We start from the raw sequence: 15,133 nt of genomic DNA, 5'->3' as shown, positions 1-15,133 counted from the left end.
CAGCGGCCTTGAACACAGACGAGTAACCGACATTCATTTTCAAAGTCGTCGCCTACATATAAAAAGCTGATTCAATGAGTAGCACCAACTTAGATTTTTTTTTTTTTAGTTGTAAAACTTTGGGGTGTGATGGTGGGCTACTCAAACAGTAGTTCCATTAGGCACTGTGTTAAACCCCCTCAAAGTTAGTGACATCAGTAACTTAAGTGAAGAGACGACATCAAGTACCTCCAACACATTGCTTTAAAACAAAGCGGCATCAGTAGGCAGCTTCAAGAACTATATAATCGATATTCAAACATCTCTTTGGGAAAACACCTTTGTCTTTTTTCCCACTTAAACCTCCCTCCCCCAAGTCAGCAACAGAAACCTCCACTGGAGTAGTTCTGTGAACGTGGAATGCTGTCTAATATCTAAACTGACCTGAGTAACTAAAGCACTTGAAAGATAGGCAGCAAGATCGTTACCGTCTCAGTGCGCTATCGTGAGGCATTATTTGTGAATAAAAAACAGAATTCTCACAGACATATGTGACATAACAAAACCACTTACAAGGTGATCGCCAACATGAGTCATCTTGGCAAACTGGGTCAAGTTCTATCTTTGCATACCTATGCTCTCCTTTACCTTCATAAAGTGCCGTTGTCAGCAATATTATAGCTTGAAGCAAGATGATTTAGCTTATATACAACTGACAAGTATCTCAGTCTACTATCTCACATACCTATCTCACATACCTCATTAGCTGTTACTTAAATAAGATGATTTAAGGGTATTCAAATCCAGTGAGGCTTGTCCTTATCAGTCAGGCACTATGCTGGTCACACAGACAAGCTGCTGTGGGGTGACACTGGGTGATACACCTTAATGTCCAAGCATCTCATACTTTAACTGTAAACGAGTATCCGCTAAAGGTATATCAACACTGGCATTTTAGGTTTCAGTGCAAGTGTGTGTGGGCCTCTCTTCTCAAAGTGTGTGTTAGGAGTGCATTTAGGTGTAAACTGTGTAAGCAGCACTTCAACGTTGCAAGCAATTTCCTTGACAGTATCACTTTGGTGGATGTTGCTAAGTGAGTGTGTTAAAGAGGCGGCTGAGGGCTTTCCTCTTATCAGTGCCGTGAAAAGCAACACTCTTTAAACCTCAAAACCAGAAAGCAGAATAAAATATCAGCAGTTATTCAAAAAGGCTGAAGAGGAGGATGATGATGACAACAAGGCTTTGGAAAAGGGTGCTAAAACAACAAACTCCTGCGACAGGGATTTCCTGTGCAGGGAGCAGGACAGAGTGGCCTTTGGAGGAAGCAGGAGGTTGTTTGTAAAGCACCTTGCTTTTGGGCGGGACGGTGTTTTCTGCTGTTGTTATCCTCACAAGACTTTAGGCTTCGTCATCCTCGCTTTGGGGTGGCTGGTACTGGGCGATGGGCTGCAGCTTGGTGACATGGCCGATACCTTTAGTCACGCCCTGTCTGAAGAGCACCTTAGCTCCCACCTTCAGGTATTCTGGGTGCTTGATGAACTTGAAGAGAACAACTGCTTTCTCCCCTGTCCTCAGCTCCTCCTGTGGCATGGTGATGTTTGATCAGAACAGAAAAACAAAAGAAAGACAGCATTAAGAATAAACCAAATGTCCAACTGCTTAATGTAACACACTGGGATATAACAAGCCCAGGTTTTAGAAGCAGAGGACAAATTCCAGGAGAGTTGTACCTCAGTGGATGGACCAACCTTGCCATACACAGCCTCCACTGTAGCGGTCTGTCTCACATTGCCAATGTGCACAGTAACCTGGAAGCCCTTGTGGAAGGTCTTGGCGTGGAAGAGCAGCACAATCTCAGCCTCAAACATCCAGCAGATGGTAGGGTCCATTTCTGGGCTCACCATCACCATACCCTGCAAGTGGCAAACACATTGTACACAGAGATTAGAATTCATTGTCTAACATGATAAAAATACATGGAACATACACTCCCTCTGTACACTGAGACAGGCGAGCAGTAAGGGGAGAAAGGAAGAGTTGGCACCAACGTCAAGTGTCTGACCTTGCGTAGTAATGAGCGATCGAAGTTGCCCAGAGCGAGTGTGGCAGCCTGGCCGGCCCTGAGCACCCTACATGCCGAGCGGTTCCTTTGGATGCTCCCGATGGTCAACTTGTGGAACTGGCCCGAGTCTGTGGGCCCCACTACAAGGTGATCGCCTTCACGGCAAATACCACTGCACATTCAAAGGGAACAGTAAGTCAGACAGAGCCCGTGCTAAATGCTGAGTAGATGAGCATGAAATAAGCATTTTAACACACCGACCTGTAGAGAGTGCCTCCCACCACGGTCCCCACCTCTGGCACTGTGTAGATCTCATCCACCTGCAATGATGCACATTCAAATCATGTGTATGTATTCATACTGCCTCTGAGTTTTAATCTGCCAGGTAATCACTTGCATATAAGGACAAACTTCATCTGAGACATACCTGAAACTCAGTTAGCTGTTGCATAAGCTCCTCCTGCTCCTTGCTGTTGCTTAGAGGCGGGATGATGTTGAAGAAAACCTTGAGCAAGTCTAGACTGTCTCCTGACACACTGGAGCAGGTGAAGATGGGTGTGATGCTGCCAGGGAGAGCACAAGCATGCGATCAGGACACAAAGACATCACTGGCTGGTCTCTTTCTTACATAAGGCTTCTAAATTAAAGATTCCGCCTTTCATTTATATATTAAATTATGTATACGTAGTTGGTTCATACTTGGGTGACTGGGCGAACTGCTGCGCTGCTGTGACGGCATCGTCTGTGCTGCTTACAATCATGGGCACCTTGTTGCAGCCCGGCTGCTTCAGGACACGCTCCAGCTGCCGCACGGTGCGCTCCACTGTGGCTCGCGTACAGAGGTCCACCTTGCTGATGACGATGAAGATTGGCACCTTCAGGGCCATGGCAAGTCCAAGATGCTCCCGTGTTGTTCCAGCTGGAAGAGAGGAAAAAGAAGTAGGGATTGAATTAGGTGTAGTCAGAGGGTTTTACTACACTCACATCACTTCACACTTCACATTATCAAACATACTTTCACATGCAAGTGCACAAACGCAAAGTTCATTTTCAGGTTTTATGCTTGATTTTCTGACAAAGATAAATTTGCACTACGTGAACAGACAGGATCCTGTGTCCTCAGCAAACAGCCCTTTGAACACACACTGTAAGGAAATCCACATCCATGATTCAAAGGACCCTTGTGACCGAAGATAACACAGCTTATCTGCTGGCACTTAATGTGAGTCTGAGGGTCAGGAGAGCATGTGTGCAGACTGATAAGACCAGGTAGAATTTACCATGACGTATGATTGTTATGTCACGTAGATAGGATATCAGCACAGGAATATTCGACCATGTATGTTCACGATGTAATTGCCTTGGCTGTGGCGGCAGTGTCCTGGAGGCATGTCTGGTGGGTCATGTTCCTTTGTAGACAAAAGGTTTGAGAGGCAGCCATACAGGAATGTGGGCTTTCCGGGTTTTCCCTGCCATTCTAAGTGTTTTTTTTAGAGCACCTAAGCTGAACAAACAAAAAACTATGCTGCTCTGTTTTAGTGTCACTTATGGGCACACTGCTTCTGTCCTGTCCTTTCTGATTTGATGTTTCACCAGCTCCTCCTCACACACCAGCCGCCAACACCAGGGTAACACCAGGTCAGCTGTAGCCTAGACTTTGCTCTGCTCTGCCTGTGTTGCCTCCGACTTCAGTGAAGGCTGGTTTGACCATGGAGATGTGAGCTTGACCACAGCCTTTTATCAATCAGAGACACTAGGTGAAATCCTGTCCTTCTGTGCTTCCCGGCTGGTGCTTCCTGTGCTCTGCATCAAGCCAGCTGTCATTTGCATCTGTGGTCAAACCAGCTGCTTCTATAATTGGAGTGTGCCCATACTTTGACCTGTAATTGCATCGTCACAACCCAGGATTCACTATGACTACATCCGCTTTTCAAAGTAAGCTGTTAACAGAGTAACATAATAAGAAGGAAAATAAGAATAAGAAGGAAATAAGATTTACTGGATTAAATTCACAGGGAGTATAAAGCATGTTACCTGTGTCCCTTATACGTTAAAAAAAAAAAAAAAACACTAAATAGTGAAGGAAATTCATTTATTCTTTGATGTTGTGTTGCTGGGGAGAAAAACTGACAATGAAATTACTGTTGCAGCCTGCAGTCATGTGGGAGAGGCCTTCTGAGAGAGCTAAGTCATCAAAAAACCTCTGAAATTTAACACCTAACAGCTAAATTTAGAGCAGAGCAGCGCTTCACATGAGAAGCTCTTTATTTTAGAAAGGGTGGAATTTCTTGTTTTATAACTTTATCAAAGCACTTTCTTTGAGAAAAATAGTGCAATATTGTTCATTGCATTTTGAATATTTTCTTATTGAATTGGTGACATTTATTCATCCACATCATGACTGAACACTCCTTCTGATGAGAAAATGTGCTTAAATCGTAAAAGACAGGATTCAGAAAATTTAAAATTTAAATGGAAAACAGATTTCATAGGGCCCTCGATTATGTATTGGTGTGGATATAGGTCTCAAATCCCCCTATATGCCAAAGTAGGTTAAGGATACTGACCTGTAATGCACATATACAGGTTGGCAGAGACTTAAAATACCTTTACCCCCTCATCAGCTGAGCAGCAGGTTGTTTTGCTAGTTGTGTGTTATTTTAAGAGCATCCGAGGTGAACGTGCATAGTGCATAGGAGAAATCAATGTTCCCTCATCCCTTATGGAGGTGCCAAGATATTTGGTAAAGTGTCACAGAACGATAGGAGGTGATTACCCGCCCTCTGGCTTTTTGGCTCGTCACAGATACAACCTCAGATGAGCCCTATGCGTTACACAGCTCCATTCCCTGTTTCATAATTAAAGCTGTGGCTCTAGGGTTGCAGACACTGTGTCCTCCTTCTGTCTGGTGCATAGCAAAGGTGGCCCTCATTCTTGACCCCATTTCCCCCAGCATGCCCAAGTTTAGAGCACACACCCACGCAAACACGGCAACGCCCACAGGGGGTTATTTTACTACTGTACATAGGCAACATCGCTGTTGTTTCTTTGTTTACCACTAAAAACAGCAAAATATGGGTGAGAAAATTCACCATTTTGTTATTTAGCTAATATTGTTATTTTTCAAAGATAACTCAAACACCAAACTTGGGTCTGATTCATGCTCATGTTTGCAGCCTTTTGCAAAATCAGTGAAAATGACCTTACAATAACTTGAAAACTGCCAGCCATACATTAACAGCAGCTGAATATAGTTCACCTAATACCTCCAGCAGGCTGTGAGCTGGACTGCTAAGTAACAAGTGTTGTCTCCAAGGCTTAGGTTACATCTACGCGTCTCCTTGCCACTTGCAAAAATCAAACATAACCTCGGACTTCTCAATAAACCTATGCTGTTCAAGGCGATTGCTTTTAAAAGCACAGAACATGCATTAAGCATTAATGGTTTGTTCTAATTTGATCCCACTTGCAGTGTCCGTCAGAGCCCTTCCTCCTCCCACTTAAGAATTACCACAGACACAAATATGTCAGAGTGCCTAAGCAGTCAAAAATGCTGCAATTAGGTCACAGTCTCCCCTGGAGGTATGTGTTCGAATTCCACTTCTGACAACTATTTTCCCCCCAAATACTACTGTTTACTATCACAGCCAAAAATAGAAAACAAACAGAAGAGTAAACAAACATTACGTCTACACAAGTAATGCAAAGAGCTGCCTAGCCTGTTCCGCCAGTTTCAGCTGCTCAGGTTTCAAAGTATGTTGCTCCCGGACATGAGTATCGTAAAAGCTTCCTGCACAGTCATTGCCATTATCATAAAAAGTCTGGGTTGGTCAAGGGATATGATGCGCAAATACAAAATCTAACAATAAAATAGGCTGTTCAAATGTAATGCCAAAGTGACGATGAAGACCCACTCAATGTGGCGCCATGTGAAATTCATCCCCAATCATTTTCTATGCAACACTTTGCAAAAAAAGGGAGTGGCTGAAAGTTAAAATTTTCTGCTTTATGCTCAGGAGCACAGAGCCGCCTCCAGCAGGTTAGAGGACTCTGTTATGAATAGATGGTGTTTGAGATATTTCAGTAGTGGCAGGCAGGGAGGAGAAGGAGAGGTAAAGCAACCGTGGTAGGAATAGTAGTCTGTTACATAAGCTCAGATATCACATGTTTGCAAAGCCACAGCTGGCCAAGTCCACTAAAGGTGTACACAAACATAGGCTCTCTGTCAGACTGGCCTGGCAAGTGTCTATTACCGGCCTGTGACCCTGCGACAGCTCCCCTTTCAGCTTGTCTTATCTGAATAGTAAAGTGACTAGACGACGTGCACACAGAGAGACACCAGTGTATTTTAATTGTGACACGACGATGCTCAAAGCATCATTAGAAACTTGAATGAATCAATTAATGCTCACCAATGCCGGTATTTGCGCTGACGACCAGCATAGCGAAATCCGGACAGTAGCTGGTGAGGCCAAAGATGGTGGTCTTCAGGTACTTGTGGTGACCCGCCAGATCAATGAATGTGATCATTTTAGATGCACTCTCACAAATCTCCTCTGCTGTTCGAGACTCACTGTAATTCACAACCTAGGAAAATAAGCAATCATGTTATGAGTGCCATGATCTTAAATACCTACCAACGTACGTATTCCTCAGTTATTCATTTGAAGGTGTAGCTGACACTACTTGCAGATGCAGTATCTTCCTGAGTAATAAATACATCACAACATTAATACTGTGATCTTCTTGAATATCTTGTTAAGGAAACCCCGTGAGAACCACAACATAATGTTGCCACTCTTCATAACAAATGGAGTGCAAATTATTTATTCTCTGGCACTGGATCGTTTCTCACCTCTCCTTTACTATTAAAGCCAAGGATTTCAAAGCTGATGCTTGAGGTGCGTCCAGTCTGGATCTCATGTAGATGCCTGAAGAGGTTGAGCCTCGCTCTCCCCCGTCCATTGTCCAGCTCACCCTGTGTCAAAACACCTAACAGAGTGGACTTGCCCGAGTCCACATTACCCAGTACAGCTACCCGCAGGTCCAAAAACTGCGGGAATAACACAAAGAATAAGCAGGGATTAAAAAAAGAGCAGATAAACAACAAAATATTAACATGCTTACACAGTAGCCCCACTAACCTGCTGGTCATCTGGCACCTTGCGAATGAGAACTTCAGCAATCATACGAGGCACGTCAGAGTCATAGTCCACCTCTCTTTCTCTGAGAACAGCGATGTCAGCTCCAACTCTGTTAGAAAAAAGAAACACAGCATATAATCACTTAATAGCCTTGGCATGTTTTTAATTACTATTTGTTTGGTTAGGGTTATAACTTGATGTCAGACTGTGTCAACACACTAAACTTAAAAAAAAGTGAATCTGATATCTTGACTTACTTCTCTGCCAGCCTATGCAGAGTCTTCAGTGACGTCCTCATATCATCCTCTGACAGTCCCACCAGCATGCCATTATCCTCGACACCTATTTGATAGACAGCTTCGCCTCGACCCTCCTGCAGTCGCCATTTCATTTGCGTTGCCAGGTGCTCAAAGCGGTACTGCGTGGGGTTCACCAGCTTCAGCTAGACAAGGGAAAGACTCAGAAAATTAGTGCTGAACTTTAACCTTGATTGTGAAAAGTTAAAGGTGCAGCATGTAATTCTGAAGAAGGATTAATTGTTGAGTCTCATTCTCAGGTCGACGCTTTGTGTTGGTCAAAGTCATATTGATGTGGCGGGGGAGGCAGCTGTCCAGATACTAAAAATCCTCTTGCTAATCCACTGTGGTGTTGGTTTTCCATGGTAGACCATGTGAGACAGCTCTTATATATTCTGTCACATTACCTACACATTGCCGACAGCTTATTATAATGATGACTGACCTTTATCTATAACCTCCACTCTTGCCATGAAGAGGCTGACTTAACCATGAGCTGTTCATCGTTACAGTGTTCAATAAAGCCACTACTTAAGACAACTTAACTGCTTACCTTGTACTCTATATTCCCCTCTTCGGCCTAAGGGAGAGACAAAGAGAGACAGACAGACACAGAACAGGAACAACAGCTGTCAGACTGTAGAGAAGTGAGACAACAGGCTATTGATTTGTTAAAAGACACAAAGAAAAGCAATCGGACTGACTGAATGAGTGGTCGGTGCACTACGGTGAATAGGTAGTCACTGACAGCTATACAGGCTGACTAACTGCTTAGCTAGCCTTCACACACAGTTACTTAATGTGGTATTAGACAAAGCACATGCATGTGTAAATATCAATATACATTTAAAGGGTAAATTGGCCAATATTCCTACAGGTGTGCTCACTGCAGGACAGTGGGGCTGGTTACATGCTGAGGATCAGCTGAAACAACAGCTGGAGCCAGGAAATATGTTGAGACATGTCCCATTATGAGTTCGTGAGCATAGTAATGAGGGGATATGTCTAATTTCTTTAAATTCATGGATGAGATGCATGCAAAGCTTAAATTAATGTTGAATCTAACCCTGAACCTAAGCTGTTTTTATGTGGAGTTTAAGGTCATCACAATTCTTTCTTTCATGTCCCTGACAAAATAATGGTCACTTTAAATGTTTAGTGAGTTTAAAGTCTAGGTAATTAACTTTATAAACAAATGATCATAGTAATATGTCGTTACTGTGTAGTAACATAGTCCTTGGATGAGTCAATGTCGGGTCAAAACAGGAACACTAGCTAGCTGTAGGTCGACCGAGCACACACCCACCCCCCTTTAGATATTTACAAACACAGCTGTTCCTCTTATGCTAGCTAACCTAGCTAAAACTAGCCAACTTTAGCAAGTGTCGTTTAATTAAACACACGTTTCTCTCACTAGTGTGGCAAACAAATTATAAGTTGCTAATGCTAGCTCAAAGTATTCATCTCATTCATTTTACTTGAGGTTACAGACTTGCTACGTGTCACTTCCCAGGTCGGTTGACAGACTTACTCAGTGTCAGATAGCTAACCCCAAGGTCAGTGAATGCACCGTTACTATTGTTTACCATACCATAATAACCACACAGACACCATTTAGGCTCACATTATTATTAGCAGCCGTTGTTATGGGTCGTAAATCACATTAGCTTGACTATGCTAGCGGTAACTGTGCGCGTATTTTCAGCCTTACCTCTGGAGGTAGATACGGAGTGTTATTGCTCGGTTTGAAGTTGCGGGAGAATCGAGCCTTGGATTTCTTGTTGTGCTTGACACAAGCCTTTTTAGGGGCTACCCCGTAGCCGTTTCCCGGCTTGACGCTGGATGCACCGTGAGATCCCGAGCCGTGTCCATTTCCTGAGCCGAATAACTCCGATACACGCGCATCCATCAGTTACTTTGGGACCTAACTTGTTAGCTTACCACTACCTGGATAAAAAAGATGCTGTGCTAATTAAACAAACCTCGACCCGGGCTTGCAGGTGGTTGTTTTAGACTCGAATAAGCCAGCTGGTGGCAGCTTAAAGCCCCCCAAAATAAAAACAAAGCACCGACCGCCCCCAACTCTTCAAACCGAACAATAACAGCCCTGTCCGAGACTGTCGTTTTGAGTTTACAGTGTGCTTACGTCAGAGAGCTAAATGTCAAAGATTTGTTTAACTGGGAAGCGCGAGTGGGCGGTTGTTTTGTTTTCTGGTTCGCACTGGGTTGTATGTGGCTTAAACCCCGCCCGCCTAGCTACCCGGGTGTTAACAGCGTATGCACACACAGATGGACGCTGTTTTGCAGAGCTTTGCATCAGACGAAAAAGGAAATAATTACATAGTGTTTACTAAGACTTTGGAGCAGGGTACAACCGAAAGATGATGCCATAAGACCTAAAATTGTGTCATCAGCTTTAGACGTATTATATAATTGAAATAATAGCATTTAAACTGTATATTCATATTCAATAATAACAATAACAATAATAATAATGATATTAAGCGAATGATATTCTCGCTAAAAACCTGAAACACAGAAAACGACAGAATAATACAAAATCTGAATTCGTTTCATAAAGTTTGGCATTATTATTTTACCACCAATGGCATGTTTTCAGTGTGATCAGTCAGATGTACCTGAATGGTTTTTTTTCACTTTCGATTCAGCATAACAGGAATAGACAATAGACAAGGCAGCTTTATTTGTATGGCACATTTCATACACAAGGGTAACTCATAGTGATCTACAGAGCGATGAAATATAAAACATAATAAAGGATACGGAAAAGAGTCAAGAAAATTAATTACTAACTGATTTACAGTTTAAAAAACACCATTAACAACAGCAAAAGTGCAGACAAGAGGTGCAAAGAAAAAAAGATGATTTAAAAATAATTTTGCTGTCATTACAGGGCGCAGTAGGCAGTGTAAAAAAGGAATGTTTTGAGCTTTGACTTAAAAGTGGTAAGTTGTCAAACATCATCTGCTACACCATTATTTGTTCTGACTCTTGGGACGGTCAGTAGGCCAGCCCCAGATGTCCTCAGGATCCTAGACGGTTCATATGTGATAAGCATGTCAGAGATATATTTGGGCGCTGAGCCACAGCAAGATTTTGAAATCAATTCTCTGTGTTACAGGTAACCAGTGTAAGGATTTTAGAAGTGGAGAAATGTTGTAATATTTCCTAGTTTTTGTCAGGACACTAGCAGCAGCATTCTGAATAAGCTGAAGTTGCTTTATAGTAATAGAATAAAATAGACTGACAGCCTCTTCTTGAACATTGAGTTTAGTCTGGCTTGTCTTCTTAACACTTACCATCTTATGTATCCAACAGCATTACAGTAGACTATTGCCCTCATGACATTGGTTGTCATTTTTCACCTGGCAACAACCACCAAACAAACAGAGAGACTCTTGAGCGCTTCTCGGCTATGACGAGGGGACAAGAGTGCCATCAGGTGTTAGGTTGAAAATATGACTCCTATTTTGGTCCAGACTCTGTGGACCTCTGGGGCTCTTAGGAGGACAGAGAGGTTTGCAATGCAAAGTGTAATTCAAAGGAAGTTAACTTTGACTAACAAATATGTTGGCCATAGCTTTTGACATCATTTGAAAGTGGGTCTGACTGTGTATCACTCCATTTCCTCCATTTCCTGACAGTGTTGACTATCATGTGTGGCCCAAATGTTACTTAGACTGGGTTTGTGTAGATTTGTTTAACACATTTGTCTTGCAAACCAGTTGTCACCAGCAAGCTGACATTACATTACATTTGCTCCCAATTACTGATGATATTTAGATTTGACCTCTAGTTACAATACCTTAAATGGTGTCATACTGCTTATCAAGGACATTTTTGTCTGTCCAAAACTGTGCTACTTCTTCAAAAGACCTGCATGAACTTGCTTTTATACAGATCTCAAGACATACAGTTCACATGAACTGTGACTGCCTGTTCCTGCAAAGAAAAGTTTAGAAAAGTCAGCCAACTCCCCTGTGGGAATACTTCCACAGTGTGGCATTTCTGAAACTCAGCACTGATTGGTCAGTCAACCTCTGATGTAGGGGTTCAGCCCATTCAGTCCTGGCTGAGAAAACTGTTTTGGGATTTTTTTGACAACCTTAAATTCCTTTAAACATCCACTTTCACATCTGCAGGCAAACACACAACGCCGTCTTGGTTTCTGCTCTTTTCGGTCAGCATGAGTTATCCACTGGTGATTCTGCTCTGTGTGGGACTTCTGCACCAGACTGGGGGGATCATTCGGATGGATAAACTAGCAGACAACAAGATCTGTGGAGATGCAGAGTGCTCACGTAAGTCAGAGCATAAGGGGAGAGAAGCAGTGGGGAAACTGTGACGTAATAAAATGCATGCACTTGATAACTTTCAAAGGATTTTTGTCATGTATTCCCTTTCCTTTTTTTTGTTTTCTGACCATTACTAGATGTTCTGTCCATGGTCACAGCCTTGGATGACTTCATAGCTCCTGACTGCAGATTCATCAACATCAGGAGGGGTCAGATGGTCTATGTGTATTCTAAACTCATACCAGAGGAGGGCACCGGAGTCTTCTGGTCTGGAAGTGTATGTAAATATTTCTTCCATGTTATTCATAATCAGTGCAGCTTACAGTTACAAATGCTAGGCAGGGCGTGCAGCAGCTGTGACAAACAAGTGGAAACTTTCTGGCCTTTCTGACAAGAGCAAAATGTCAGAAATAATTAATTTCATTCTAGCTGAAACGAGCACACATTTAAATGTCTTAAAGTTTAGTACAGAAGGTTAAATGTAAAGCATATATAATGTGGTGCATATTAATTTGTCAGATAGGCCGTGTTATTTTTCCTGGCAGGTTTACAGTGAGCGGTACGTGAACCAGATGGGCATCATCGGATACTTCCCTGCGACTGTGGTGAAGGAGACACAAAAGTTTACACAAGACACGGTTCAGATTCCCACAGCTGTGAGTGTTTGTCTCTTTTATGGGACAGTATCTGAGATGAATACTTTAATTTTCTGGAGTGGCTGTCGACTTTAATCTCATGTTTTTTTAAATTTTATTTTGCTTTTTTGTTCCAGGACATTGACTTCTACTGTGATTAAGATGTGAGAGACTGAAGCCTCTTCCTTCTGGAATCTTGCTTTCAGTGACTCTGTGGCTTTTATGAAGGAGTGCAGCCAATTCTTCTATTGAGCCAGTGTGTCAGACCATGTCCCATTACATCTGTGGTGTTGTCTCCCATTGAACCCTGGGCACTATCAGCCCTCTGTCGCCCACAGTCTGACACCTATCTGTCTTGCTTTGACTCCACAGACTCACTTTGCTCAATAAACACTTTTCCATATCAATCTGAAATGCCTGTTATTTGAAAAGATTTGTTTTTCACCTAGCTACTTTGACTCCTCATGATATGTAATTGCAATTTTATTGTGCTTTTTTGCTGACACGCCAAGTAACTTACTTTGAATTGCCGTAGAGATATTGTGCTGTTATTATCGAATTCAATTTGTAATGCAGATGTAGCCTTTTTATAGCAGTGTCAAGGTTTCTTGAGACAGTCGTCAGAAAACTACCCACATTGCACGCAGTAAGTTATGATTCACTCTCAAGCAGCAGGGAGAGAAGTCTGCTGCTTATCTGCTCTTTTTCAAAAGAAATAAAGTCTGTCAGAGAAATAATTGCACATATTTGCTTATAAAAGGCATTGATTGTCTTCTTTAAGCAATTAGTCATGTTAGCTATTTTTAGTAAACACATTATCAGGTTCTTTTATGAAACTGTGTGGCTAATTAATGTGCCCCAATCCCCTCTCCTTCACACTCACCCAAAAGCAACTGGAGAAATAAATTGTGTCGTTCAAACCATTCTGAGTCAACGCTGGTAAATCTAATGAGGAGCACAGGTGAAACACTGAGTTATGGTGATATATAACAGCAGTGAGACCTGAGGATCTAAGACTGATGAATGATGATGAGGTAACTCAGTCAATCTAATGTACACAGCAGCACTGATGAAACACTCAGAAATAGGAAAACCAAGAGGCAAAGGACATACAGTTATTCTTTTCATGTGGGATTTTTATTTTGGTGGAAGGTTAAAAGTAATTATGTGTGTGTGAAGCAACAGTCCTGTTTTTAACTAAAACTAAACATAGATAGTGATGAGTGATGAGCGAAACATTTGAATGAGGATAGTGATAGTGAGATACTGGCTACAGCTGCATTTGTGGTAGTGATGAAATGGTGAAACATAAACAAAACAAGCATCAGGTGGACTGTATTCATAATAAATATGTGACAATAATATGAATAACTAGCACTAAATAATCAGTCAGTGAGAATGTGTGTGTGGGGGCATAAGCGCATACGACGAGCACCAGCAGCAACCTACCGTCCAACACCGGTACAACGTGAGGACGGAAACAGAGGGCTCGGCGAGAACGGAGCACATGCTGAGGCAAGCTACCTCACCAATAGTCTGACTCGACCAATAGACGTCACTACAAGCTGATTGGCTGTTGAAACAGGTGACCAGCCTTACTTCGAAAACCAGTCGTTGGTGATTTGACCTGCTGAGTTGCAGGTGACATCATCAGCTGGCTTAACGCTGCGTTCAGAGGGCTTGGAGGTTTCCGAGGACCTGATGTGAAAAGCCTGGAAAAGCCCCTACTTCCGTAAAAACTGCGTTCATCGCCTCACATCAGACCTTGGATGTAAACAAACACGCAAGGCTATCTTTGCTGTAGCCCAATGGAGCTGGGCTGATGTTGTGATGAGGTCAATGAAGAGGTCAAAGACGTTTTGCTAATGTATGGTGTTGGCAATGTTACTAATTCTGCGTATACGTGTAGCAGTGGAGAATTTGCTTAAAGACGTCTTTGTCTTTTTTACCTAAGAAAAATTATTTGACTCGCCGGTAGCGAAGGGGGCCGCCATTGCTGTAACGTCATGCCACGTCAACTCAGGATCCTCGGGCTGCTACACTTCCGCACGACATTCCGAGCGAAAAAATCTGACCACGTGTTCAAAGCACTTTTCCCCCGAGTTAATGGTCAGGACCTTGGAACCTCCGACCTTATGAACGCCACTTAAGTCGAGCTCAGACCAGCCAGTGCAACTTTTCTCTGCAACGCTATAAAACGGTTTTGTCTTGTTGCAAACCACTAGGGCAAAAGAAGTGGGCATGAGAACACAGATGGTTGGTCAGTGAAATTTCTGTAACATTGCTTTGGGCTTACATAGCCTACATTCATACAAGTGTGATGCTGAATCAGTGCATTAAAATGACTATCTTGTCTTTATTTATATAAACTCATAGATGATGACTAGTGATGCATTCAGAAGAAGTTTTGAGAAGTTGCCAGCACTAACTGTTGGACATGCATGTACTTTAGAATAGTGTTGAAAGGTTCAACATATTTACATGTATCAACTTGAAGGAACACAGTAATCTATAAAATAAAAAGTGTGTATAGTGTGATGAGGCTTCTTTCCACTTTATACAAGACAGCAATTAATTAACTTGACCTCATTACCACAGAAATAACATAAACAGTATAATATAAGGTGTTAAAATTAAAGTATCAAAAGCATCATTACTGTACAAATACTGTCACAAAGGTGGATCATATGAGGTTGCATGA

General features: G+C 42.4%; 2 protein-coding genes across 2 annotated transcripts; one reads left to right on the top strand and one right to left on the bottom strand.

Annotated features, from left to right (window-relative positions):
- Positions 1 to 93: 93 nt before the first annotated feature.
- On the bottom strand, positions 94 to 9,616 carry gtpbp2a (GTP binding protein 2a). The gene is made up of 12 exons (XM_033613155.2): positions 9,193 to 9,616; positions 8,035 to 8,061; positions 7,443 to 7,627; positions 7,186 to 7,294; positions 6,897 to 7,094; positions 6,454 to 6,628; positions 2,741 to 2,960; positions 2,469 to 2,604; positions 2,303 to 2,361; positions 2,042 to 2,213; positions 1,728 to 1,892; positions 94 to 1,560 (listed from the first exon to the last, which is right to left on the bottom strand). Exons 1-12 carry the CDS (start codon positions 9,388 to 9,390, stop codon positions 1,378 to 1,380), a joined length of 1,827 nt encoding a protein of 608 aa, XP_033469046.1. The 5' UTR covers positions 9,391 to 9,616; the 3' UTR covers positions 94 to 1,377.
- A 1,988-nt stretch (positions 9,617 to 11,604) lies between these two features.
- LOC117248252 (otoraplin-like) lies at positions 11,605 to 12,839 on the top strand. Its single transcript, XM_033613156.2, has 4 exons — positions 11,605 to 11,803; positions 11,935 to 12,074; positions 12,343 to 12,453; positions 12,570 to 12,839. Exons 1-4 carry the CDS (start codon positions 11,689 to 11,691, stop codon positions 12,591 to 12,593), a joined length of 390 nt encoding a protein of 129 aa, XP_033469047.2. The 5' UTR covers positions 11,605 to 11,688; the 3' UTR covers positions 12,594 to 12,839.
- The last annotated feature ends 2,294 nt before the right edge of the window (positions 12,840 to 15,133 follow it).

The sequence above is a fragment of the Epinephelus lanceolatus genome, chromosome 17 (genome assembly GCF_041903045.1).
Source record: "Epinephelus lanceolatus isolate andai-2023 chromosome 17, ASM4190304v1, whole genome shotgun sequence".
In the NCBI taxonomy this organism is placed as follows: domain Eukaryota; kingdom Metazoa; phylum Chordata; class Actinopteri; order Perciformes; family Serranidae; genus Epinephelus; species Epinephelus lanceolatus.
The sequence above is the reverse complement of the archived record's forward strand: the minus strand, read 5'-3'. Positions and strand labels throughout refer to the sequence as shown.

Excerpts from the sequence above, each read along its gene's own strand:
- LOC117248252 (XM_033613156.2), top strand. The coding sequence starts at position 11,689 with ATGAGTTATCCACTGGTGATTCTGCTCTGTGTGGGACTTCTGCACCAG. Across the intron at positions 11,804-11,934 it reads TGGAGATGCAGAGTGCTCAC|ATGTTCTGTCCATGGTCACA; the intron begins GTAAGTCAGAGC and ends GACCATTACTAG. Across the intron at positions 12,075-12,342 it reads GAGTCTTCTGGTCTGGAAGT|GTTTACAGTGAGCGGTACGT; the intron begins GTATGTAAATAT and ends TTTTCCTGGCAG.
- gtpbp2a (XM_033613155.2), bottom strand. The coding sequence starts at position 9,390 with ATGGATGCGCGTGTATCGGAGTTATTCGGCTCAGGAAATGGACACGGC. Across the intron at positions 7,295-7,442 it reads CTGCATAGGCTGGCAGAGAA|AGTTGGAGCTGACATCGCTG; the intron begins GTAAGTCAAGAT and ends TTTTTCTAACAG. Across the intron at positions 2,605-2,740 it reads CAGTTCGCCCAGTCACCCAA|CATCACACCCATCTTCACCT; the intron begins GTATGAACCAAC and ends TCTCCCTGGCAG.